The 25,122-nt window shown below is 52.8% G+C and overlaps 2 protein-coding genes across 2 annotated transcripts in view; both read left to right on the top strand.

Annotated features, from left to right (window-relative positions):
• The window catches only part of XPR1 (xenotropic and polytropic retrovirus receptor 1), a 123,828-nt gene extending 106,479 nt beyond the window's left edge, over window positions 1-17,349 (top strand). Inside the window, exons 12-15 of the mRNA XM_064515645.1 lie at window positions 7,039-7,205; window positions 7,935-8,074; window positions 8,913-9,134; window positions 10,810-17,349. Of these exons, the coding sequence (XP_064371715.1) occupies window positions 7,039-7,205; window positions 7,935-8,074; window positions 8,913-9,134; window positions 10,810-10,870 (590 nt within the window). The 3' untranslated portion in view covers window positions 10,871-17,349. The remainder of the gene's footprint in view (window positions 1-7,038; window positions 7,206-7,934; window positions 8,075-8,912; window positions 9,135-10,809) is intronic.
• A 2,495-nt stretch (window positions 17,350-19,844) lies between these two features.
• Window positions 19,845-23,934, top strand: KIAA1614 (KIAA1614 ortholog). The gene is made up of 8 exons (XM_026100972.2): window positions 19,845-19,921; window positions 20,090-20,626; window positions 20,816-20,879; window positions 21,583-21,717; window positions 21,845-22,852; window positions 22,977-23,169; window positions 23,246-23,528; window positions 23,609-23,934. Exons 2-8 carry the CDS (start codon window positions 20,116-20,118, stop codon window positions 23,800-23,802), a joined length of 2,388 nt encoding a protein of 795 aa, XP_025956757.2. The 5' UTR covers window positions 19,845-19,921; window positions 20,090-20,115; the 3' UTR covers window positions 23,803-23,934.
• Window positions 23,935-25,122: the final 1,188 nt, after the last annotated feature.

Genomic DNA, 25,122 nt, shown 5'->3' on the forward strand with positions numbered 1-25,122 from the left:
CCACAGGTTGTCTCAGAGCAGCTCCGCTGGGAAGGAGTGGTGGCTTCCAGGTGGAGGATGATAACAGGTGGCGGGAAGAGGGAGAGGATGGTGACAGCCAGCTATTGCACTGGGATCTGCAGGAGAGTATCCGACTGCCTCCTAGCTGCGCTCTGCTCTGCCAGATAAAGTACTGTCAAATATATTAGGCTGACGTGGGTGAGTTATGTCTTTTATCCCTTGTTGCTAACATGCTGGGAACGGCCGGATGCAACCCCTGTAGAGTGAATTTGCTGGTAGGTGGAACAATAATTAGCTGTGATCCTAGACAGTTACAGCAGGAGACAAGAATAAGGTGATGTGAGAACTGGGAGAGCTGTATAAAATGAGAAAAGTAGTTTCATATCTAGTGAGCAGGGAGAATTGGCAAGGCAAAATAAATGGACATCTGGAGTTCAAGTATGGTTCTTTTATTAATAACAAAGAAAAAAAGCAGCTTGAGATATTTTTCATGAAAGAGTGAAGTTAGCAGCATTTGTGAGATCCTGTTCCCTAGTTTACTCCTTGTATATTGGTACTGGGTCTCCATCTCCCTCTCTTTCTCAGCCCTGGAAGAGCTGTCAGCACTGCAGCGAGACAGATCATTTGATTTAGGTGTCACAAGGGCCTTTTTGAGAGCTCAGGCTCACCTCTTGAAGTAAAACAAACTTTGTGATGGGATTAACTGTCTTTTTTTCTTAATACTTGCTGTTTTCACGTGGCTCGCAGTAGCCTAGCGTACTGGCAGCTCCATCAGGATGGTAATTTGGAGGCAAAATGTGCAATGTCTGTCACATTCCTGTGAGCTGGGATGAGTTTTTTCCCAAACCCTGTCATCCCGTGCCCAGGAGGCCGGCAGTAATGAGCGGCGCTCATTAGCCAGTCCTTGTGATCCTTTCCGCCAGCGCAGTGCCAGTGTCATTAGTGAAGAAGTTGAGGCATTGCCACGGGCAAGCACTTCCCCGCTGGCCTCTGACCGCGTGCCAGCTCCGACGCTGGCGTCAGCAGCGCCGGAAGCGAGCCCGACTTCTGAGCAGCGGCTTGTTAGCTCGTCCGATTGCTGGGACGCCGCTCCCGAAGCTGTTGCTTTGTGGATGAGACGGGAAGGGCGCGGCACCCCGGCAGGGCTGCGCTGGGGCCCGGCGGGAGCCTGCTCGCCAGCCACCGCTGGCAGGTGAGCGGGGAAGGGGAGAGGGCCAGCGCGCGCTCCGCAGCGCACATGGGAGGCCCTCCTAGGCAGAGTGATTTCAGCAACTGCCGCTGCACCCTGAATGTCAGCACAAATGAGGCGTATAGTCCCGCAGGGAGATTTCCCCGTGTTTTGTAGGCCTATAAATGTCAAGCGGGATACTTCCCAGCGCCAGCAGCCTGGCTGCGTGGGAGAGGTGACCTCGGCACCCTACCAGCACAGTGATTCATGCGTTTGGTTCTGAAGCTTGCTGCTGTAAGAGAGATGAATTTTAGTAGCTGGAATTTCAAAAGTGGACTAATAGTGCTGTTTATATCCCCTAATACAGTCTTGAGTTAATGGTGACTGGAGAAGCGAGAACACTAATGATTAAGGTGCAAGTAGAAAGGATGGCCTACTGGTATCTCATTTCACGGGCACTTAAGAGGGAAAAGTCTGTTTTTCTTTCTTTCTTTCTTTCTTTCTTTTTTTTTAATGGAGCATTTTAAGAAAAGCAACCAGCTGCATCATGATAAGCAGGTTTCCTTTCAGAGGCATACAGAATTGGAGTTCTCTGGTGCTGCAGCAGTCTAGGAGATGCAGTAATCCAACGTTTGTTTATTTTATTTGGATATTTTCTGTTGCTTTTATATTTTGTAGGAATCTATTGGGCGATCTGAAAGCACTTAGAAGTACCAGACAGCATTGTGTTGCAAAGTCTAAATTACCCAGTGAAGGCCTTAATTACCACACTATATCTGGTTGTGAATCCAGACATCCTTACTGGGCAGGTTGGAATGGGCAGGTTGGAAAGCCCATCCTTCTCATGGTAGCAGTTATACATCCCCAGGTAACATTTCTCAAAAACGCTATGGAAGACAGCAGATGAAGAATCAGTCAAATCTGTCATTACTGATATGAGTTGTCCGGTTTGCAATTAAATTACATTTCTCCTGATTGTGAGGCATAAGCTAGGAGACTGCTGTGACATCTTGAAATTAAATGTAGCTGTCTTGTCCTACAAAGCAATGCAAGCCTGTATGGTATTTTTCAGTCAAAACAGAATTCAGGGATCTGCCTCTTTTACATGGGTAGAATCTAAACAGGAGAGGAAATGAGAGGTTGCCTCCTGACAGTTCTTTGCTGTGCTGTATCTTGCTACTTTGCTTTAAATTGTGCCTTGAGGCTATAGTAGGGGTTTGCAGAATCCAACAGGAAAGTTGTTGGTATGGAAGTGGTTGGTATTTGACAAAGCCTGTCGGGGAACAGTGGTGAGTCCTTTGTGTGCTCCTCCAGGTTATTTGGCTTTTTAACTGCATTAAGTCCACTGTCACATCATGTTTTTACCGATGATCAGTATAAAATGGAGATGCCCGCTAGTTGGACAGGAAAGGAAACACTACTGCTGTTTCTTCATTACTACGTCTAATTACTGAGGGATCTGTAATACTGCATTTCAAGCCATAAAGTGCTAGACAAAAATGCTTTGAGAATGCCATTCCGATGGCAGTTCTTCTGTAGATATGTCACTTCTGATTGTCACGCTCCTTCCATTGCATTATGGGATAGAGTTAATGGGAAAACATCATTCACAGGCTAACTGGGCGGCAGAAAGTGTATGCTCAGTTCTCCACTCTGTCTTGACTAGTCTGCTGTAAGTACCTCTCTTTTCATTTTGGTTCTGCTTAAAACTGTGATTAAAAGGCTCACCGTCAAAAGAGACTGAATTTGGTATCACTTGATGAAGAGAGTTTTAATTCCTGCTGGAGGCAGAGCTGCTCCAGCTCAGTCAGTCTTGTGTCATGTAGCAGGGCTTACCTTGCTATGTTTTCTGATAACCTCAGACTTCTTACAGCTTTTATCACAGCTCTCACCATCAGCAAAAACCACAGCCAGCTGCAGTGGCTGACACACTTGGAGTGCTTATCGAGGGCCATTGTGCTCTTATCCAGATCTTCAATAATACATGGCATTGATTTTTCCTGTGTTGAATACTATATAGTGTTTACATTCCCCAGAATAATTCAGCAGGGTAAACAGAGTATTCTTTGGAGGTAAAGTCAATATTAACTGCATTCAGTATAGCATTTGCTGTCTATCTTTGATGGAAAGCAACCTTTTTCTTGCCTGTGTTTTAGAGGGGGCTATAATTTCAGCAAGTTATTATTCTCTCAAAACGCTAGTGAGATATTGTGTCCCCTGTGGCTGTTTTTGGAATCAAAGATATTTGTCTATCAGAAGTTTTTGCAGGCAGTAAATTCAGCTGCTAGAAGTACCTTTGGCTGTTTTTCTGGTCTGCGGCCATTCACTGCTTCAGTTCAAAGGTTGAAGCCTTCCATTATTTATCTGGTTGACCTTCTGGGGCAATTTGTAGGTGTATTTGTGCAAAGTATCTACTGGGAAAACTGAGGATGCTAATGGAAACTGTGGTGAAGGTTGCAGACATAGCCCCTGTGGTATGCTGCTGTCTTTGCAACAAGCAGAGATAGTACAGACACTGCAGCAGGGCGTGAGGAACTTGAATAGCTTCTGACATGACTGAACACCTCCAAGTTGCAGACATGCTAATATGAACATGCGTTTAAATCTACCGCTTGGCAGCGGGGGGTGAAGCTGCAGCTGCAATTTCAGATGCAGAGATTTTGTGCTGACAGTGTTTTCACTCTTGTGTGTGCTGTTTTGAATAACTGAGTAGCTTGGGAAGTTGTTGCATGGTGGTGCCCTTTCCAACATTGAATCCAAAGGTTCTTCCTGTACCTCTTACTGGGTGGACTGGCCATTACATTGCAAAAGAATCAGTGCAGTCCATGAGACATTAAAGACTGGGTCTTTTTCCTCTCTAGAAGGCTGAGTTCTACCAGGTGTCCAATACGTGCTTCTCCTCTTGTGTCCATCCCTCCCTGATCATGTTTTTGGTGGTTTCTAGCACATCGTCAAACAAAGAAGGACCATAGGGTGAAACAGACCCTGACATCATCATAAACATACACAGCAATGTATTGTTCCTGGAAAAAACTGGCAGATGAGTAGTAGATGGAACCTCTGGGCAGAATATCAATGCCTTGATTTTCCAGCCTCCTGAGCAGCACTGAAGAGGGCCAGTAGGACCAGCCAGTGGAGACTGAGATATAATTGCTTGCCTAGAGCAGTAACATATTTCTGTACACCAGCTGAATACCAAATAGGACAGAAGGAAGGAAGGTATCAAGCAGCATTGCAGGCAGGAAGAGAAAGAGGACAAGTGATTAAAGGAAGAGGCTCAAATGCCAAAGCTGAAGACAATAGTCTTGTTCCGATTAGAGCGTTTTACCAGGGAGTGGTTCGGTTTTGTGATGGAGTTTTTCAGGAGCTGAATACGTTATACAGCTCGTGGGTGAGAAAAGAAGCAGGAGCAAGGGGCAGGCAGCGTGACCCTCGGTGCCAACAAAGAGACTGTTGTGAAGACAGGGTGAGGGAGAGGGAGCAGAAGCCAGGATAACAGACTGGGAACAAGCACATCCTTTGAAGGTGATTGCTAATGCAGCAAGAGTCCATACTTGGGTCTTTCTCTTCCTCATACTCCTCCTTTCAGTAATTGCACACAATAACCTTTAAGGTAATGTAGCTTTAAGCAGTATTAACATTTAAAATCACTTTGCTATGTAATTGCCAATGTAGGGTGCAGTTTTGTTAGCTCCAGTTTCACTGGCTCCCAAGCAGGTAGCTTGAGAGATGAACCCGTGGGGCCAGATTGCCCCTTTCCTTGAGTGAAGGACTCCAAAAGAGTGCCCTGTCGAAGCACTGCATCTGCAGTACCTGGCTCAGGCCGTGGACGTGGCCAAGCGCATGGCACTGATCCTGTCTGCACTGCCATCCGACTTTCTGCTCCCTGAAGAGGTGGAGTAGGACTTCATCTGCTTGAGTACCGTCTTTAGAAAAATAAAAGATCCAGCATGACCTGACTTAAAAGCCTAAGCTACCTATATGACGAATGTGGCTTCAGAGGGTAGTCTGGAGTATTTAGATGCTTTAAAAGCAATTAATTCCTTAATTATCTCTCTGAATTGTCCTTTAGGATCCTCTAGTTGGTAAACATGGAGGTCTAATGAGCTAAAAATAATATTGGAAAGCATGGGCTTAGTGGCTCTAAGTCACTGAGCATCAGCATCAACCTTTTCTTCCTGAAGTAATGCAGGGGAGACTTTGGAGAAATGGCTGGGACAAAATGAAATCTTGCAGTAGAGCCCTAGTTGCTAAGCTTCAAAAACCTCACCTGTGTCCTGTTTCGTGGGCAACTGCACTTTGAAAATGGAGTAGGAAGGGTGGTTATAGCAGCAGCATTAACCTACGTGGGCATCGGAGCCTGTATTATGAAGGATTTTCGTGTGTGCTTCCAGATGACGTCATGGCACTGTCTGAAATGACAGTGTTGTCCCTTGCTAAAGCTGAATTGCAGGAAGGTGAGGGACACTAGTTAAATACTTCTAACCTTTCACAAAAGCAGAAAAGCTAGTCAAACCTGAAAGCTAAAGAAAATCTCTTGTCCTTTTCCTCTGTTAATTTGAAGCTTCACTGCAGATATGCTTTGCTGTATAAATGATTTTAATAGGTTTGCTTTAGGGAATGTGCTTTGGAAAGAGAATGAGTGTGTGTATTTGACCTATATCCTGCACATTATATCCAGGAAGCCTGAGAGGCATAATGGGAAGAATGTACTCTCACACCATGCCTCCCATTTTCACCTCCATTAATTTTATCGGATTGCCACATTACATTTATATCATAATTGTTAAAAACGGAAAGGGAAGGAAAGAGCAAATTGCACTGTTACTCCCTCTGTGATCAGCTTGAAGGATTTTGTTGTTTTAAAGCCACATATATGGAAAACACTGCTGTCACTTACGTTAGTGTGGCATCAGTTCTTGTTGGCTTTGTTACAAAGAATGAGTGAATGAGCAATTTCAATAACTGCACAAAGAGAAGGAAAGAAACCTGATAGCAGTGAGATGCAAAATGTGTCAGCCTCACAAAGCATTATAATATGTTTTATTTTTATGAACTTCGTGGCCCAGATATAGTTACTAATTTAAAAAAAAAAAAAACAAACAGAATAGCAGAACTGATTGTTTTTTCCCAGGTGACTGATGTAAGGAAATTTAGCCAAACTGGGGGAGCAGTGTAACCTTTTTAGATGGAACTGAGAACCTACTCGTAGTTACAGAAATATATCCACTAATGAGCAGACTTTGATCCTGTAGACCTACTTTTAAAAAATAAGTGCTCTGAATGGGAATTTAAAACTCTATACTGAGCCTTCTTCAGGATTTATACACAGATGTTAATGTATTGCTCTCTTCTTGCCTTTTTTTCCCTTACCACCACCACTGCTGAAATGGCTAATGGAAATTCCTGTGTGGTCCATCCTCCTTCAGGCCTTTAATGCACTAATTTACAGTTGTTTACATGGATACAAACTCTCATATCCTTTAAGAAACCCTACGAACTGAGCATTGCCTCATTGCTTTTCCTTTGTACAAGCCTGTGTCCTCTGTGAAATACAGCCCCCAGCTTCCACCTGCTGTTCAGAGTTAGAATGACAAATCTACCACAAGTTTCAAGACAAGAAAAATTTTGAAGCAAATTGCAATTCCAAGTGCGGAACACTGAACAGAGTTTAAAGATGGAATTTAAATTACAATCTAAAGATGATTCCTGATAGGGTTTTCAGTTTGTTTCAGATCAGGTAGCCATTTTCCAGGAACTTGGATAAAAGGAGCATTAACTTCCACCGATCGAGTCAGCCAACTTACAGCCGTTTTAGGAAGCAACCTGCTTTAAGTTGAACAGAAGTATGCTGTTTTTCTCTTTTCCAGCTAAAAAACACAGTGATACCCAAGTGTTCTTCTACCTGTGGATTATCTCCTATTTCATCAGCTCCTGCTATACCCTTATTTGGGATCTGAAGATGGATTGGGGTCTCTTTGACAAAAATGCTGGTGAAAATACCTTTCTTCGAGAAGAGATTGTCTACCCACAGAAAGTGCGTATGCAGCATACTCTTGTTTTAGAGAAAGTCTTAAATATTTTAACAGCATTTGTTGAGTTGAGAGCATGTTGCAGTTGGTCACTAGTGTTTCCTGAATGCTATGCATTAGGATTTTCTTAACAGTAGGGTTCATTTGTTTCAAAGAGATTATTTCATACTGTTCACGTTTCTATTGGCTGAGAAGCAATTTCTGTATATGTCTGCTGCTTCTGTAACAGGATAGCTGTATCTACAATGAGAAGCTACACAAGCATAAATCAATTTTAAAACAGATCTTACCACATCTGTACAAAGCTTTTGCACAGACCACTGTCAGGTTCTGTTGCTGAGCTGCCTGTGGTGTTCAGTGGTGCTTTCCAAGGTGGCAGCAGATGGCCCATGAAACTGGTTCTAAACAGTAGAACAGACTATCATGTCTCTTCCAAGTTTGATACAGGTATGTGAGTGTGTGGGGAAATGCTGCGGGTTTGCAATGAATTTTGGGCATATTAGAATCTTTTCTCCAGGAATGGAAATTTTGTATATGGAAAGGAAGAAGTGTTATTGCATCTTCCTTGCACAGAGCCTGCAGACACTGATTGTGCAGCTGTATACTTGAAAGCTGGGAAGTTAACTTAAAAGTTTAAGTGTACAAGCCTGCCTCTTCTGGAAGGCCTGAGCCAATCTGGCTTCTGTGTAGAACATGTAGGTTGACCTGTCCTGTTTGTCTGTCTTGTTCTTCAGGCATACTACTATTGTGCCATTGTAGAGGACGTGATCCTGCGTTTTGCCTGGACCATCCAGATCTCTCTCACTTCCATGCAAATCTTTCCCTATGCTGGAGACATAATTTCCACTGTCTTTGCCCCACTTGAAGTTTTCCGGTAAGGCTGCTTGGCTGAACAGTTCATTTCTATTTTACATTTTTGTTGCCTGTATAACATCAGCAGGGTGGACAGTGCCTTACTTCTTGGACATGGAAGCTGCAGGTCCTTGAAAGACTAGGTCTTACAGAAACATTTAATTCAAGCAGCGTACTGACCGATGAAGGCTCCACAGTGCTTCACGGGAATGTGGGGCTGGGTCCTCTGTGCTGTGCTTCTTGTTTCCTATAAGCCTAGACCTAATTTTGAATTTTGTTATTACTAAATTTCTCCTTAAAATTACCTTATTGGCAGAAGCAGTTGAAATTTCATTTGATGATGCATTAACAATTTTTCTCAACTTCCAGTTGCTTTTCTAAATACTGATTTGGATTTTGTATCATTGCTTTTGGTCCTATAAGGTTTCAATGCACTTTATGCACTGATACTCTAGCTGAAGCCCCCCCCCAGCTTCTTGAGATGAGTAACGACTCCGAGCTGAACCTCACGCATATATATGGTGGAGGTTGCCATATACTTTTCCTTTCCCTTGTGATGCTTGACTACCTCTGTGCTGCCCAGACAAGGGTGATCACTGTTAGGACAATGAATAAGCCTGCCAAATCTGCTATTCTCCAGAGAATTTGGTCTGCCTCCAATGGGAAGATGTTGTAGCAGGTGCTGCTGTTAGTGACTTACTGTTTCTCCCCATCCTGCCAGTGTGTTCCCCAGAGGCAGTTTGTGATCAGCGAGAAAGTCAGTGGTATCTGAGTGACTGTAGCAGTGCTCTGCCAAACATGGACGATGCCTGTAAAAGTGGAAGTGAACTGATGCATTTCACCTTTTTTTTTCTATCTAGGCGGTTTGTGTGGAACTTCTTCAGGCTGGAGAACGAGCACCTGAACAACTGTGGTGAGTTCCGTGCTGTGCGGGACATCTCTGTGGCACCGCTCAACGCCGATGATCAGACACTCTTGGAGCAGATGATGGACCAGGAAGATGGTGTCCAAAACCGTCGGAAGAACAAACAGTGGAAGCGCAGCCAAAGCGTGTCCTCGCGCAGACCTCGTCTTGCTTCGCAGTATGTTTTGTCTGTCCTCTAGTGCAGCAAACCAAATCACGTGTAGGGCTGCCAGTTGTTAATGTGAGGTGGTCGTTTAAGGCTTTGAAGTACTGGATAGCCATGCTAAGATCTCAGCTGAAACAGTCCTTCAAAGGAAGGACAGGTCCAATTAGTAAGTAAATATGCCTCTGCTGCAGGGTTCATGCATCTTTTACATCACCTTTGGGTCCTCCATAACCACTGAGAAAGGGAATTCCCCAGAGGAGGGCCCTTCTTGCAAAAACAGCCTGTAGCAGTTGCCAGAGGTGATGTATCCACACCTGGAAGAGAGGGTTCTCTTCATCCAGCCATTCCCAGACTTCAGACTGCCCCAAGATCTCAAATATCATTTGGTTAACATTTCATAAGTGAGATGTTGGAATCTTTCCTCTCCCATATCTAAACCCATGTAGATATTCTTTCCATTCCCACCCCACCCCAAATTCTTGCACCCTAAACTTTTCTCCATATTGCATCCCAGCCCCTGAACCTGTTGACTTCTTACTTTCACTGCTCTAAGTGTCAGAGGGTGCTCCAGTGTCCAGGCACCACTTTTCCCTCCTGCAGCACTGCTCCTGAGCCCTGCCCCATGGTGAAGAGGCATGCTTGGGCTCCCCTGGGTTAAAGAAGCACAGCATATAAAGAACATTGTGCTATCACTGCAGCACATCCCCCTGTTTCATCACTGCCTGGGAGGAGCAGATGGGAGAAAAAGGAGGCAGTAGCTGTCATACAGAGGATGTTCTCTGGTCAGAGCCACAGCCCTGCTTGTCTTATCCCTATTGGCTCAGAGTAAATGTGTAATTCTTTGTGTGGCTGTTAGAGACGAAAACTTTCTGCAGAGGGGATGTGGACAAAGGCCACGTAGAATTCCCTAAGACATCTCATGTCCTATGTCTCCAGTTTATTTCCATACCCCAAAGATGGGATGGTAGAGGGGGGAGAAAAAGGAGTGGGACAGCCTGAGTTCTGCAAAAGGGTGCAGTCCACCTAGCCAGGATCCACACCAAACAGAAGCCAAAAACTGTGTTGTCTGTTCGTCATGTTACTCCTGGAACAAGGAGCCCGGTGTAGTTTCCAAGGCATTGGTGTCACACTGTTCCGCTCCATCAGCTCTAGCCGAGCAGTGGTCAACCATGGAGGCGGATTTAAATAAATAGATTTAAGGCTCCATTTATCCCTGAGACATACAGTGAGCCGAGACATGTTGAGCATGTTATTTAATAAGCTGCTGCACCTTTGCGTAGTAGAATGACAGGTTGAACAGGGACATTCGCTTTGATTTGCAGTGTCTGCTGCAAGGGTTTTATGGACTCCTGTGCCAGCAAGGGATGGATGCACCCAGCCGCACCAGCACCTTTCCCACCCTGTCCCTTGTCGGCACAGCCCGGTAGAGGGCATCATGCGTGCGCGGAAAGCAGCCTGCGAGGTGTCGGGAGGGTGACGGAGAGAGATGCTAAGGGATAGCTGGCGCATGTCTGTACGGCTCTTCTATTCCCGGTGAGAATAGGGGAGTGCGAAACAATTCCAGCAGCCTGCTTATTCCCTACCTGTGTAAGAAAGATTTGCAAGTGCAGTGTGGTTTAATTATCTGTGTGTAGTAATGGGGTTTTCTTCTCCTAGTGATTGTGCTTTTTTTTTATTTTTTTTCCAGGTCCAAGGCTCGTGATGCTAAGGTATTGGTAGAGGACACAGACGATGAAGCGAACACATGAAACAGCCGGTCTCTTATTCCGCATCCCTTATTTTCTCGTTCTATTCCCCTGTTCCCCAAGTAACCCAATCTCTGGTACAGTTCCAGCTGAAAACAGGAGAAAACACTGAACATGTTTTCCGAGCTCTTCCAGACCGGATCCTATGGACTCCAACAAGCTCACTGTGTTTTGTTTCATTTCTTCTGGGTTAATTTTGATTTTCTATTTTAAAAAATAAAATATTTTACTTCGTTTTGCCAACCAAGAGGACAGTTCAGGAAAGAAGGATTGTTTACAGTCTCAACAAGGACATACAAACCTATCTGGATGAAGAAGCATCATAGGGACTCCCTAATGGGACAGTGCCGAGACCGTACTCGGTTTCTGCTTGGCCCGGTTTTGACTGGTTGAAACCGGACTTAGGTTTTTAAATCTGATTTTTTGTTTTTGTTTTTTTCCTTCATATCCAGCGCTGAGGCACTGGCTGCACTTGCAGGGAAAGTGCACTTAGAGCAGTATCTTCATTCATGAAGCTACTTTTTAATTTGATGTAACTTTTCTTATAATTTTTTGGAAATATGATGTATCTGTTGCATATAGTTTTCACATTATTTATGAAACTTAACAACTATATGAGAGTGATTTTGAGTCCTGTGCAGTGAAGGTTGTAATGGTAAAACAAAGCCGGGAATGTCGATCTAGATCTCTAGGGTTATGGGGTTATGCCCTGCAAATACTGCTCTCGTGAGACAACTTGCACCCGTTTACCTTTTATGTCTTACTTTCTTTTCAATTTTATTTTAAACCAAAGTTTCTCTTTCTAATTTTTAGTTGCTGCTACTGCTTCAGACGCCTGGGCATATCTCATGTGCCGGTTCATCCCCAACTTTCCATGCAGCTGTGTGAAAGTAGTGCAGATGATTCTAAAACCTTTTTAAAGGAGAGTTAGGTCCTACCAACAGCACAAACAGCTAGGCAAAGTAAGGGTTGAGAACTTCGTTTTCCAGATCAAAAGCTGTTTTTCAAAGCCTTAATATTTGCTGGATAAAGTGAGGGCACGATCCATCGCATGCCAAAGTAGGGAGCTTTTCTGGCATTCTCCTGCAGCTCCATATAGCAAAAGCAAAGTGGGGCAAGGTGAGGACAAGATCTTTCCTGTGGGCAGGGTCGGGCATTTAGCAGGCTTTGGTTCAGGGGTGGTTGTGCTTCGGGGAGCTGCCATGGAGCAAGGACAGGACTGTGTTGTGCCCACCTGATAGGGAAATTGAGGTTGAAATAAAAGGTCCCCTCATGATACCTGTTTTGCTTGACTTTGGCAAAAAGACTGTCAGGTGTTGTCCCAGCACGCTTTCCCATGGTTTGGTTGCCATTTATGCCATTTGCCAAGTCTTATCACCCCGCTTCAGAAAGCGTGATCCTACTGAGCAGACTCAGGTGAAGGGCATCTGTATTGCTGAGCAGGTTGTGTAGGAACAGCGATGATAACTCGATACTGGTCTCTTGTCCCTTAGAAAAAGAGACGTGCCTGGGGCAGCTATGCTGCACTGCTGCAGGCTGCGCGCGCACGAGTCCCACTGCTCGTTCACATGGTGCGACGTGCCTGCTCTTGCACAGCATAGTGTCAGTGGCCGAGGGAAGCTCCTCGGTTCCCTTGAACCCTGTGTCCAGCTCAGAGCTGAATTTCACAGCCAGGACTGCTGAAGTTTGTCTGTTGGGGTGGGCATGGTCCCCAGGACTGCAGCTCTCCTTCCTTATTAACCACCTTTCCTTGTGTCCCAGCTCTTTGGCAGCCGTCACCAGCCACATGTAGCTACTGCTTGGACTGCAAGTGAGAGCTGAAACTGTTAAAGTAGGATCCTTGTGTTGATGTCTGTCCATGGACTTGTGTCTAGTTTCGACAAAGGGATGGTAGAAGTCCCTGCTCGGTTGCTCTTCAGTTGTTATGTTTCTCATTAGCTAATAGCATGGTTTCTCACATGACTGGTGCATTGCATTTTCTCAGTTTGCCTGCTGTGCCTCTCGCCCAGAGGAACTGAAGAAGGAAACTTAGTTCTATTTGTTTAGTTTTAAAAAGATTAAGTGGTAGTGAACCAGTGCCCCTTGACAAAACAAGGGCAGCACTGCAAAACTGTAACTACCTACACTTCTGCGACATGCTCTAAACTTACCAAGAAACTCTGATGGATCTGCCAGGAAATGCCTCTGCTCTGTCGTTGATCTGCTGGCTGTGATTGTGTCATTATGGTGGAGTAGATGATGTGCGTGTCGTGTCGCTCCTCCTGCGCGGCTGGCGGCTTCAGCCTCGGTCCACGCCGGCGGGAGGGAGTCTGAACAATGGAGGCTAGTGGGGAGTTCGGCTCGTCAGCCGTTTGGTGCCCGGGAGTCTGGCTTCCCGTATTTAACTCCCTGAGGTCTGTTGTTCGTACTAAACAGAGGTTCCTGTTCATATGGAAGTGGAGTCTGGGATATAAAGCCCCTTAAAATATTTCGTTTTTTTTCATTGGCGTTGCAGCAATTGTTGCCGTGTTCAAACCTTTCATAGGTGCGCAGAGAGCGGAGCGCTCTGACGCGGAAGCTAGCTGATAGGGTCTTCTCAGCAAACGAGAACGGTTGGAGAATAGTGAAGCCATACGTACCTGTAGGTATTTTAAGAGCAAGGTAGCCACACCAAGGGGAACAATCCAAAAAAAAAAAAACCAAAAACCCCAAAAAAACAAAAAAACCCAACTGTTGTTGCTTAAGCAAGCGGTGCATTATAAAAAGAAACAGAGCTTCCTGGTATTTCTTCCTGTCAGAGGGAATGAAAAAAATACTTCGCTTGGTACAGAGAACAATTTTAAAGTGACACAAAACCACTAGCAATTCTGCCTTCCTGGGCTCAGCTGGGGAGAGCCCGGTCTGGTTAGGTGGCCTGCCTCTCACGTTAGTGAGTGGTAGTGCAGGGTCTTAGGATTTGATCCCTAACCTAAAAGGAAGGATCAGGTTGCAAATAATTAAAATCTTATTCTGTAGTTTATCAAATCCTTATGGAAAGCAAGAATTCCATCTGTCCATCTGCTGCTTTGACCTTTCCTCTTCTCTGCTCTGCTCTTTCCCTTCCCTCTTTTTTCTGTCTTTGCTGCCAGAAAAAATAAGAAAAAGAGGAGGAGATGTGCTACAGCTAGCAAATGTTATCTCCTAAAATAAAACATCGTCCTTTTGGCAGTGAAGATGCTCTCTCTGAGGAAAGTAGCCTGAATTCCTGGAAGCATGGCTTTAAAAGAATCCCATTTCCCCGGTGCTGCATGTGTGTATTCCCTACCTACCAGAGATTTCTGAGAAATTAGGACTGCAGATTCCTCCCAAGAGTTAGCACTAAAAACAGGATGGCTATGAGTCTGTGATAACATCTGGCCAATAAAATGAGCTATAATAAAGCAGAGCAGATGGTGATAGAAAATTGGCCCTTCTCTCCTTGTGAACAGTCTGCAAAACAAGAGTGAGAGAAGATGGTAGTCCTGGGATGGCTTAATTTCATGAGTCGGCTTTGCAAATGGAATTGAAATGGGTGTTTGAAAACACTGCTGGAGGGAGAAAAGCAGGGTGACAATCCAGAAGGAGAGGGGAGAGCAGAACAAAAGGAGCTGGGCTTTTTTTTATCCAGTGCTGTTGGGACATTGCTAGAAAACCGGTCTCAACTTCTGAAAGGGGAAGCTGAGACAATTCTGTGATTGCCGCAAAGCAGCGTGGCCTCTCTGCTGTTGATTTCTCCCTCTCACTGCGACTTGGTAGGACTGAGGCTTGTCAGAGGTTGCAGTTTGTGCTCAGCTCTGAGGAGGGTGGAGGCCCCCCCGCCTTGCCTGGTTGAAGCCCTTACGGATGGCCCCATCTAAAGGGAGGAGATGCCACAATATGATCAGTGACTGCTGAAGATGGCCAGCACCCTTAGATGAGCTCATTTCTCCATGCTCATTCCCTGATGCTTTCCATCCTTCCTGCTCTTCCAAGGATTTTTCAGGGGGTGGGATGTTAGGATTTTGGGGCTGCAGATTATGATTTGCAGCATCCAGAGTTTATCTGCTAGCTGGAGTTCCTGGCATTGTCTCCAGCTCCCACTGCTTTCTGTGGCTTTGGGACCGCATCGCCAGCAAATGGTCATCAAAAACCATGTCCTCCCTCTGCTTTGCAGAAGGGGATGCCTTGGTCTGTGGATGAATTCTTCTGAAAGGAGCAATGAAGCTGCGAGGGTTGGAGGGGAAAATAACACCGTAGTCATAGGGCAGGTTTGGGCTTTACAGAACCGGATTTGGCAAGCAAGGGTAGAAATTGGGTCAGTCTGTGCTGAGTTCCTTCTGTCAGCCTGAGCCTCTGATTTCCCACCACATCTTAAAAGTGTATTTGAAGCATTTGTGGCTGTAGTGTGTGCATATCAAATAAGCTCCTACCTCTCAAATCCAGGTGTGTTCTCAGAAAATCCAATGTTGCCTGTCTTAGGCCTCCCTCTACCCTTCTCCCGGCCATTCTTGTTTTGTCAGCGTCTCTGCCCTTGCCGTTTTTCTGAAGGTAATGACACAGATGGCATGCAGAGAAGACAGGCAGCAGCTTTCGGCGTAAAACCATGGGGAAAAAAACGTCTTGTGGAGCAGCGAGTTTGATCCTTTCTCTAGGAAATGGAAGCTGCTCTTACTTCCCTGGTCGTTTTCTCTTGGACTGCCTATTCTGACTATTGCTGCTGCTTACCGAGGGCCAAAAAGAACTGGGGGTCTCTCCCCTTTCCTTCGCTCCTGTCTGCCAGGCATAAAGCTCCTCCTGCAAGTCCCTCGGAGGAGCCCTCCTCCAGCTGGACCTCCCCACTGAAGGGGAGAGGAAGAACGTGCTGGGGTTCGTGGCATGGCCAGGCAGCAGGATTTGCTGCTGGGATTTGGCCGCCGTGGCTGCGTGGGTGCATGCAGGGAAGAGGCGAGGAGGGAAAGCGCAGCTCTGGTTCAGGTCAGGAGATAGAAGTTGCTGGGATTTTACTGCAGATCTTCTGAGAAGCAGTGGAGATGGCAAAGTGTTCCAACTTTGTCCGTGTTTTGAACACCCAAATAATTTGACCTTATCCTGTAAGGATGCTGCTGGGTACTTCTTGCTTTGGCACTAGTGTGCACCCCAGGCCTTTGCAGAGCCGGTGGTTTGTGGCCTTGACAATTAGGCCATCATGTTTGGAAACGCCTCTGGGGTTTTGGTGGCTTGCTGTGCCTGCCTGGAGGGCAGGTGGGTGGCTTGGCTCGAGTGTTGGAAGCACAAAAACAGTTTTGCTTGAGAAGCTGAGCTCAAGTGCTGCATCCCGGCCCCATGTCCTCCCTTCTCTCTTCCACGGTTCTGATTTGCACTCACAGGGGGAAGAAAATCTTCTGCCTTAAACATTTTTAATTTTAATTTTTATTCCAGAAGGCTATTGGATTTTGTCTCCTTGGAAAAGGGGCTGGGGCTCCTAGGGAAGGTCATTACCGTAGCTCTACACCCGTCATAGTTGGTCTCAGTGGTTCTTGAATGAAACTTTGCCTCCCTTACATGATGCCATCCACCTGACCCAAAGACTGCACTTTGGGACAAAGGTATGAGCTGCCACCACTGGGGGCTTCAACTAGCGCGTCGCCGTGCCCTGGGGGCTTCAGTCTCTGCTGCAACATCATGGGAAAACCACTGGAACTGCAAGAGAAGTGCGGGTTTGGGGGAGGGGGAGAAGAGGAAAGGGCCTCGGGTATTGGCAAAATTTGGGTGGCGGTGCCCCGGCCTGTTGCCCGTGGGAATTGGAGGCTGCGCCGGCCTGGCTGTGCCCCGCGCGGTCCTGGCGAGGTGGAGCGAGAGGCACCCGCCAGACACACTGTGGCGTGAAATTCCCCCAAGCTCTTGCAACCAAATTGTGAACTCTTTGCTCCAGACGGTAAATTTGGTAGCCTGTTAGCATTTGTGACTACCTTACTATCCTGCAGATCCTCCTATCAAATGAACAGTGTTTGGAAGGGGCCTGGGTTGGAAATGCGTTTGCCTCTTCTGAAATTTCCCCCTTGTCCCGCTGCCATCTTCCTCTGCCCCTCTCCCCGCTGTGTTGGTCTAAATGATTATCCTATGAAGCCCTGAACTGTAGATGTCAAAAGTAACTTTGGAATGTGATTAGTCCTCTGTGGGTGCTTTCTTTCTTTCCTCCTTTTTCTCTTTTGCTATCCCCTTCTCCACTCTTCGGCTAAGTGGAAAAGGTGAGGACAAAGAATTGCCGCTTGCTTGGACTCATGATGTATCTGTGACTGCGCTATTAGCTGTCTCCTCTTTCCTTCCCAAATGGATATAATTTTTGAAGTGTGGAATACCCTTCTTGATAAGTAGGTTAAAAAAAATGCACAATGTGATACTGTTTCATAGTTTCTAGGTGGTTGTAAAAAGCAAAGTTACTGTGGTTGTGTTTTTAAAAGGAAAAAGTGATTGGTTACTAAATCTGTCCTTTTTTTCATTATTACAAGCTCTTTGTTTTCCAATGATCTGATGGCTCTTTTGTCACCAGTCTCTGTGTCTTTTTTCCCCTCCCTCTAGAGTCATGCAAGCTTAATTTTTGAGCTCAGACATTGCTCTCTGGTTTATTCAAGAGACTGCGTGCACGCGCCAGGCTGTGGCAGGGCTGGGAGCTGGGGCAGGAGACACGCCTTATTTCTGACGCTTTTAAAGAGCAGATCTTGAAGGCTGTGAAGCCCCAAAGCATGGCCCGAACCTGCTGTAAGTGGGTGTTCAAAACTCGTGTGACCTGTGGGGGGGTAAAGGGGCTGGTCCCGCTTGGAAAGCAGCAGAAAAGGCTGCAAACTGCCACAAATGCGCATTTCTGATAGCAGCGACCCCCAGCAGCCCAGGAGCACGCCGTGGCTGTAAAATTCAGGAGTGCCGCCTGGCATCGCTCGGCTGTCAAGGGCTGGTTCACGCCGATCGGTACTCCAGACCTTGGGAATTGTCTCCTGTCCCTGCTCATGAACGTTTCCAGCACCGCCACCGAGACGGGCCGCGCGGTGCAGGGCTGCGGCCTGGCCCTAGGGGACGCGGCGGTCTGGTGCCCTCCACACTGCCTCTGTCCTAGCCCTGCTGCTGCTGGCAGAGGGGCAGGAAAGAAAAGGGCCTCTGCTGGCGCCCGTGCCAGCTCCCCTGCACGGACCTGGCGGTAACAACCCCCCGCCTCCGCGTTGTCATCTCTCGTGGGCTCTTTGGTACCTTTGCCAAGCGATTCTTGGCTTAGAGAGCTGTGAATCGGAGCGGTTGCGCCACTGCAGGGAGGCGCACATGTGCCCTCGGTGTTGTACGTATCACCGAGGCGCTCGCGTTCAGTGCTCCTCTAAAGCTGGGGGGGGAAGGGAAGGCGGTAGCAGCTACGCCAGCACTGGCATTGAAGGCCCTGGCTACAGCCGAACCAGGCTTGTGCCGAAATACGCCTGAAAAGTTCAGAATGGAAGAATTATTCCTGTTTGGGCAGGGGGAGCTTTTGTCCACCCTCACTCTCCCTAAGGGACGCAAACGGCGTACTCTGTGGTACAGGGGCTTGGGTCGATGCTTGGGACGGAAGCAAGAGGCAATGGGGGGGTTTCTCCCACCTGGCCCAGGGCTCGGACCGAGCACCCAGCCGGACGATCGACCGGCGGAGGGGGCACTGCTGGGGGAAGTCTCGGGCGCAGACTGCTCTGTACCTCCGAAAAGGTCTCGGTCCTTAGGGGAGCCTTTGGTGGCCCGTCTCGACCAGCTCTGGTTCAAGGTGTCCTCACCTACCAGGGGGCAAGGGGGGGCCGCGTGAAGGCCAGCAGCCTGGCCCTGGGTTGTTTGGGTCTGCGTTTTCATTTTGTTCTGTTAAATCCCTTCATGATCTCTTGTAATCAATCTTCCTCCGGAAAAGAGCCAGCGCCTTGGAATTAATCTAGGCTGGTTCCCACTTGTGTCCGTCAGCAGCTTGCCGGGGCCTCTCATCTCCGCAGCCAGCGCTGGCTGTGCAGCTCCGGGATACCTTGCTTTGGCGTCTCACTGGGAGCTTTGCTCCCAGCTTAGGCATGCAAATCCTTGCTTCTCCTTAACCTCGCCCTCCCCAGGCAGAGCTCGCGGGCCTAAAATATACCTTAGGCGATGCTGCAGCAGACTGCTGGTCCCGGCCTGCAGAAAGCCTGCAGTTCCCCTGCTTCAGGATTGCCCTCCTGTGCTGTGCCAGGCTCACCCGGGCTCAGCCCTGTCCCCCAGGGCAGGCCGGGGCTGGGAATGAAACCCACGGGCTCCATCTCAGCTGTGGTGGGATTTGCGAGGCCAGGCCGGCACGGCAAATGGAACTGCCCCTTCTGCGGGCAGCCGGGGCTGCTCGGGCGCCGGAGGATGCTTTAAGAAGATGCGAGTGATTTCTTGCCGCTCGTGCTGGCGGGGCCAGGCGCGGCCGGAGCCGGGAGGATTAAAACAATTTCATAATCCTGGTGATTTCCTTTTCATCGGGATTATGAAACCAATCACGAATATCAAAAGCTGCGGCTTAAACCGGCAGCCGGGCCGCAGCTGCCCGCGGGGTGAGGCCGCGGCACCCATGCCTGCCGCTGCGCCTCGCCTCCCTGCGCAGCCCCGGTGGGGCGGCCGGCGCTGGGCTCGCGCCGGGGCGGCAGCCTGAGAGCGCCCAGGTAAGTGGGGCTGGGGCTGGGGCTGGGGGACACGTGTGTGGGACTTGGGGAATTTCGGCTGGCCCCGGCGCCCCCGCTCCGGCCCCTGCTGGCCCGCGGGGAGGGGGGAGCGGGTCAGCGTTGCTGCGTTGGTGCTGTTTTTGGTCAGGTGCCTGGTATTCGGCGTCACGGGCGCTTTGCCCTGCAGCTGGATTGCGGGAGCGCGCCGAGGAGGAGGGAGGGAGGGAGGGAGGGAGGGAGCGCAGCCAAGCGCCGGAGTCCTGGCGCTGCTGAAGGGGCCGGGATTTGCTGCTGGTTTCTGCCCTTTTTTTTTTTTTTTTTTTTTTTTTTTTTTTTTTTTGCCTGCTTCCTTCCCCTCTTCCGCCTTCCTCTCCCTCTTCCCGGCCCATCTGGGATGCTCTGCTCCGGCCCCGGGGAGGGCAGTGGGGTAAGGAAACCCCTGGCCCGTGCCCAGCCAGGATGCCCTGGGGGGGATGAGGCGCCCGTGGGCTCGGGCTCCGGCCCTGCCACGGGATGTGTCCCCGCTCGCCTCCGTCCCGGAGCGGGCCGGGGGTGCCGAGGCTCGCCCACCCTCCAGAGCATCTTCTCCCCGCAGGGCGCCCCAGGAGGCAGCGCGCCGCCATGGATGGGGGTGAGATGCCCAGCGAGGCGCGGCGGGCGCCCCGGGCCCCCAAGCAGCGCAACCGGGCCCCCGCACCGGCAGAGGGCCCTGAGGGCACCGAGGCGGCCGCCCGGGGCCCCCACGCCGTGCTGGAGGGCAAGGTGAAGGCCCTCAAGGAGAAGCGGGGCGCCGGGCGGCCAGGGGGCCCCGCCCCCGCCCCCGAGCGCCCCTCGCCCAAGAAGCCGCGGCCCCGCCGGGCCAAGCCGGGCGCCGAGGCCGCCCCGGAGCCACGGGCCCGGCTCTGCACCTACCTCACTGACGGGCTGCTGGACGGCGGTGAGACGGGGTCCGGGGCCTCCCCGTGCGGCAGCAGCGCCGGGGGGCCCTGGAGGATGCCGGGGGCCGGCAGCGGGGCCGGTGGGCTCTCGCTGGCCCAGCGCGTGGAGAGGAACCGGCGGCTGCTGCAGGAGGTGCTGGCGCTGGTGCCGGGGAGGGCGGCCGCCGGGCCCCCGCAGGACGGCCCTGCTCACGGTGGGTGCTCGGCACCGCGGCGGCGCTTCTCCCCGGCGCCTTCGTGCTGGGCAAGCGGGCGGGCTCGTGCGGTTGGGCCGAGCCGCAGACGAGCGGTTTTGACGCTAGGAGCGGGCAGCCTCCCTGCTCGTGGTGCGCCCGGCCCGGCCCCGGCGCCCCGGTCTCAACGATGCATCTCCCGCGTTTCAGAGCTGCCGGCGAGCGATGCCGACTGGGACTCGGGTGTCTCCCTGCCGGATGCCGAAGGCTGCAGGTGGGTCGGCCGCGGCCCTCGTGGGAGGGAGGGTTTGGGGTGGGGGCAGAGATGTGCTGCAGGTGCTTTGGAGGATGGAGGCAGCAGGAGTCGGTCGTCTCGTTGGGCTAACGATAAACCATAGATACATGCGCTAAAAGTAAGGAGGCGCTTGGGCGAGGGAGGATGGCAGTGCCTCCACGCATGCCGCCGTTGCCGTTCCCATCCTTGTGTGCTCGGGTGCAGAAGAACCGTCTCCGTGCGGGGTCGGCCCCGGCGCCCAGGGGTTAACGCCAGGCTTCCCCAAGTGACTGCCTGAGCTGATTATTTTAATCAGGGGGATTAGGGCAGCAGCCAATGGGGATGGCAGCGCTGGCGCGGCTCCGTGCCCCTGCGGGTCCCGGGGTCGGGAGCCCCGGTGCCGAGGTAGGAAGGGAGCGAGGTGAGCAGGGTGGGCTGCGGCCCAGCCGTGCCCGCGGGGCGCAGCGAGGTGGCTGTGGGGCCGGAGGCAGCGCGTGCCTCGGTTTCCCCTTGCACGCATGTCACTGCTCCCTCAGCCCAAGGCTGCAGCGCGCAGGCGGCTGCTCGCCCCGGCCCTCCGTCCCGCTCCCGGCCCGCTGGCGCCGGAGGCCGGGCATTTTTCCGGGCCAAGCAGCGCCGCCATCCCCATTAAACCACTTCTAATCCCTGTTATTTTTTCCTAATCCTGCTCGCCGGGCTGCAGGGCCTCGGTGCCCGGGCCGGAGCTCGCGCTGAGCCCGCGCCATGAGCAGGCCAAGCAGCTGCTGCAGCGCGCCCGCATGAAGGCGCGGACCAACCCGCTGCGCGCCAGCCACGACATCCTGCCCGCCGGCCCCAGGTGAGTCTGCACCCGCCCCCGGCAGCCTTCCGCGGCGCTGGATTTCCCCTCCCGTGTGCAGCCCCCCTGGCCGCAGAGGGATTTTCCCAGCGGACGCAGCTCATCCGTCCGTCTGTCCTCACCGCAGGGAGCCCGGTGGGACGCCCGCACCGGAGCCGAAGCGGAGGGATGGAGAGGCGCCGGCCGGCGGGAGCCTGAGCGACTCATCGAGCGGGGAGTCAAGCGGGGGCCCACGGCGGGCGCGGGGGCCGTCGCCGTCCCGCGTGCGCTTCGAGGACGAGTCGGCCCGCGACGCCGAGGCGCGCTACCTGGAGCGGCTGCAGCTGCGGCAGCGCCGCGCACTGGATGCCGCCCTCAGCTCCCCAGCCCGTGGCCCCCCGCTCGCCAAGCCCGGCCCAGCTGGCGGCGAGGGCGAGCGGCCGAGCCGGGGGCCGGGGCGCCCAGGGGACGCGGCTGGCCCGGGCAGGGCCGCGGGCGCCGGGGGCAAGTGCAAGGCTTGCGGTTCCTACCTGGGCACCGCGGTGGAGAACGGCCAGGGCGAGCGGCACGCGGCGCCTGCCCCCCCACCAGAGCCCCGGGCTGGGACGCTGGGCCCCCGGGGGTCTCCCCTGTGGATCCTCCCTTCCCGGCAGCGCATCCACACCGAGAGGATCAAGGAGACCTACATCGGGGACACGACCCGCCTCGACGACGCCGACTCTGCCCTGGAGAGCACCGACACCTCCGACGGCTGCCGCACGGACAGCGAGGAGGGGCGACCCCGCGGCGCCCGCCGGCACGGCACCACCCTGGGCACTGAGCCAGTGGCTGGGAAGCCGGAGCGCCATGGGGTCTCGGCGTCGCCACAGCCCCGGGGGCCGGACAGGCCGCAGGCGTCTCCCCCCTGCGCTGCACCGCCGCTGCCCGGGAAAGCCAGCGGCCAGGAGGATGGCGTGGGGAGCAGCCCCCGGCGGCCCCCCGACAGCCCCCTCTGCGCTTTGTCCACCAACAACTGCAACAACACGCAGGGCCGGGGGTTTGGCACTGCTGGCATCCCCATCCGCCCAGCCCTGGGGCCGGCGGCGATGCAGCCCGCCGGGGAAGGGGAAACCGCCGCTGCAGAGAAGCGAGGTCCAGACGGGAGTGCGGCATGTGGGTGAGTGGGCGCCATGGGCCCTGAGTCCTGGCGGCGGCTTGCTTGGCCAAATTCCCCATCCCCCGTGTGAGTCTGGGGCTGCTGCACTCCGCCGGGTCCCCAGACGCCTGTCCTGTCCCCGCAGCGCATTGCCGGAGTCCCCCGTGCGCCGCAAGGGCAGCGGCGCCTCGGCGGTGGGGCTGCGGAAGCTGCTATGCAGCCTGAGCCAGGGCACCAAGCAGCGCCTGGGCCGCTTCCGCTGCTACAGCATGGAGCAGCTGGCGGGGGGCGGCCCTGCATCACCCCCCCTGCGGAAAGCCCCCTCGCTGCAGTCCCTGGTGAGCCCGGCCAGCGGGTGGGAAGGGGTCCCCACGCTGCCTCGGGCCCCGTCCCAGCCGGGCGTTTTCTCCCGAGGCGTCACCCTTCTGCCAGCCCCGGAAAGCATCCTCCGTCCAAAACCTGCGCGCCGCTGTGGGCAAGGCGCCCCGTGCCAGCGCCTACCTGGTGGCCGAGCCGGGGGTCCCGGCGCCGCGGCGCACGCTCAGCGTGGAGGACATCGGTGCCCCAGACCTGCTGCGCGCCGTGGGGCGGCTGGTGGAGGTCTTCCCTGATGGCACCAGCCAGCTGGAGCTGCAGCGGCCGCCCGACGGCACCTTCGGGTTTCGCGTCGCCTCTGGGCATGGCCGGCCTGACACAGGTAGGGGCTCGGGCCGCACGGCCCCACCGCCACTGTGGGGGCCGTTTCGGGTGCCCCCCTCGTGCTGCCTTGCTTTGCAGGCGTCTACGTGCAGGAGATGGCGGACGCCAGCACGGCCAAGCTCTACGCGGGGCTCCTCGCCGTGGGCGACGAGATCCTCCAGGTCAACGGGGCCGCGGTGTCCGGCCTGGGGCTGGCCCGCATCCGCGAGCTGCTGCTCCGGGCAGACACCCTCTCCCTCCGCGTGCTCCGGCAGCGGCCCGCCCAGCGGTAGCTGTGGGCTGGCTCCTGGGAGGCGGTGGCGCTGGGATGCTCGGCAGGAGGATGCTACCGTGGGCGACATCTTGGAGATGGGTCCCCACCAGTCCAGCCCAAGCCATGCGTCTCGCCGTGCCGCTCCCCCTCCGCGCCCGAGGGGTGGCACGAGCAGGCTCCTGCGCCTGCCACGGGCAGGGGCGCCCCGTGCCCAGGCTGCCCCCAGACTCCGGGACCTGGGCTCTTTCTGTGCAATATTTTGCTCCCCGGCGCGGTGGGGTCCCCGAGGGACTCCTGAACAGTGTTGGAAACCTCTGCCCGCGGGCCGTCGGGTTTCGCCTAAATTATTGCAAACTGGCCAAAAAAGAAAAAGAAAAGAAATGCAATGGCAGAAGTCTCCTTGCCCATGGCTCTTGGGTACCAGGGAGGGGAGAAGCGCTGGAACGGCTATTCGGAGACGGGGGGCTGGGATGGGGTGTGGCGGCCGCCAGGATCCCACGGCAGGGCAGAGCTGGTGCCTGGCCGAGCCAAAGGACCCCCCCCCTACACACACTTCACTTGCGGCAGGGTTTTTGGGCGCTGGGGCTTGTGCTGGAGCCGCCCTGGCTGCTCGGGAGCACCGCAGCAAGGGGCGAAGGCACCCGGGGCCCTGCACAGCCCAAACCCTCCCTCGGGCTTGGTCACGCTTGCGGCACTTGGGTTTTAGGGGAGGTGCGCGGACCGCGGGGGCAGGATGGAAATCGCTCTGCTCGGCCCCGAAACGTCACCCTTTGGCCTCACTGTGCCAGGAGCCCATGCCGGGGTACCGGGGCCGCAGGCGGGACTTTAAGGGCGATGCTGTGGAGAGTCACGGGACGGCAGCCCCCCGCTGAAGGAAGCCTGCTGAAAGGCGCCTCGCGAGGCCTTTTTCCGCCGCCGACGGGGTGAGGATGTCCTGTTGTGCTCAGTGCATCCTCCGGGGCTGGCTGGCGGGCCGCGCTTCCCCCGGCCGGGCCGTGTCCCCCGCACGCGTCTGCCTCCAGCTTGTTGTGGGATGGAGGCCCCCAGGGCGGCTTTTCCTGCTTGGCAAATGCTTGTCAGTAAATAGGCCGTGCTCATGTGCGAACCAGGGCAGCGAAGCAGGAGCTGACCGTGTCTGCAGCAGCCAGTCGGTTAGTGGTGCCTCACCGGCGCCTACCTGCATGTTCAGGCTCCCTTGGTGCTGCCCTGGCTGGTGCAACCAGGCCTGGGAAAGTAGGTTGATGGCCAGCGCTTGCAGGAGAAGGTTTTGGGTGGAAACTTCAGTGAAACCATGCAAAAGCTGTATTTTTCCAGGCTTGTTCCTGCGGGAAGGAGTGCA

The sequence above is a fragment of the Dromaius novaehollandiae genome, chromosome 8 (assembly GCF_036370855.1).
Source record: "Dromaius novaehollandiae isolate bDroNov1 chromosome 8, bDroNov1.hap1, whole genome shotgun sequence".
In the NCBI taxonomy this organism is placed as follows: domain Eukaryota; kingdom Metazoa; phylum Chordata; class Aves; order Casuariiformes; family Dromaiidae; genus Dromaius; species Dromaius novaehollandiae.

Excerpts from the sequence above, each read along its gene's own strand:
- KIAA1614 (XM_026100972.2), top strand. The coding sequence starts at position 20,116 with ATGGATGGGGGTGAGATGCCCAGCGAGGCGCGGCGGGCGCCCCGGGCC. Across the intron at positions 22,853-22,976 it reads GACGGGAGTGCGGCATGTGG|CGCATTGCCGGAGTCCCCCG; the intron begins GTGAGTGGGCGC and ends CTGTCCCCGCAG. Across the intron at positions 23,529-23,608 it reads GCATGGCCGGCCTGACACAG|GCGTCTACGTGCAGGAGATG; the intron begins GTAGGGGCTCGG and ends CTTGCTTTGCAG.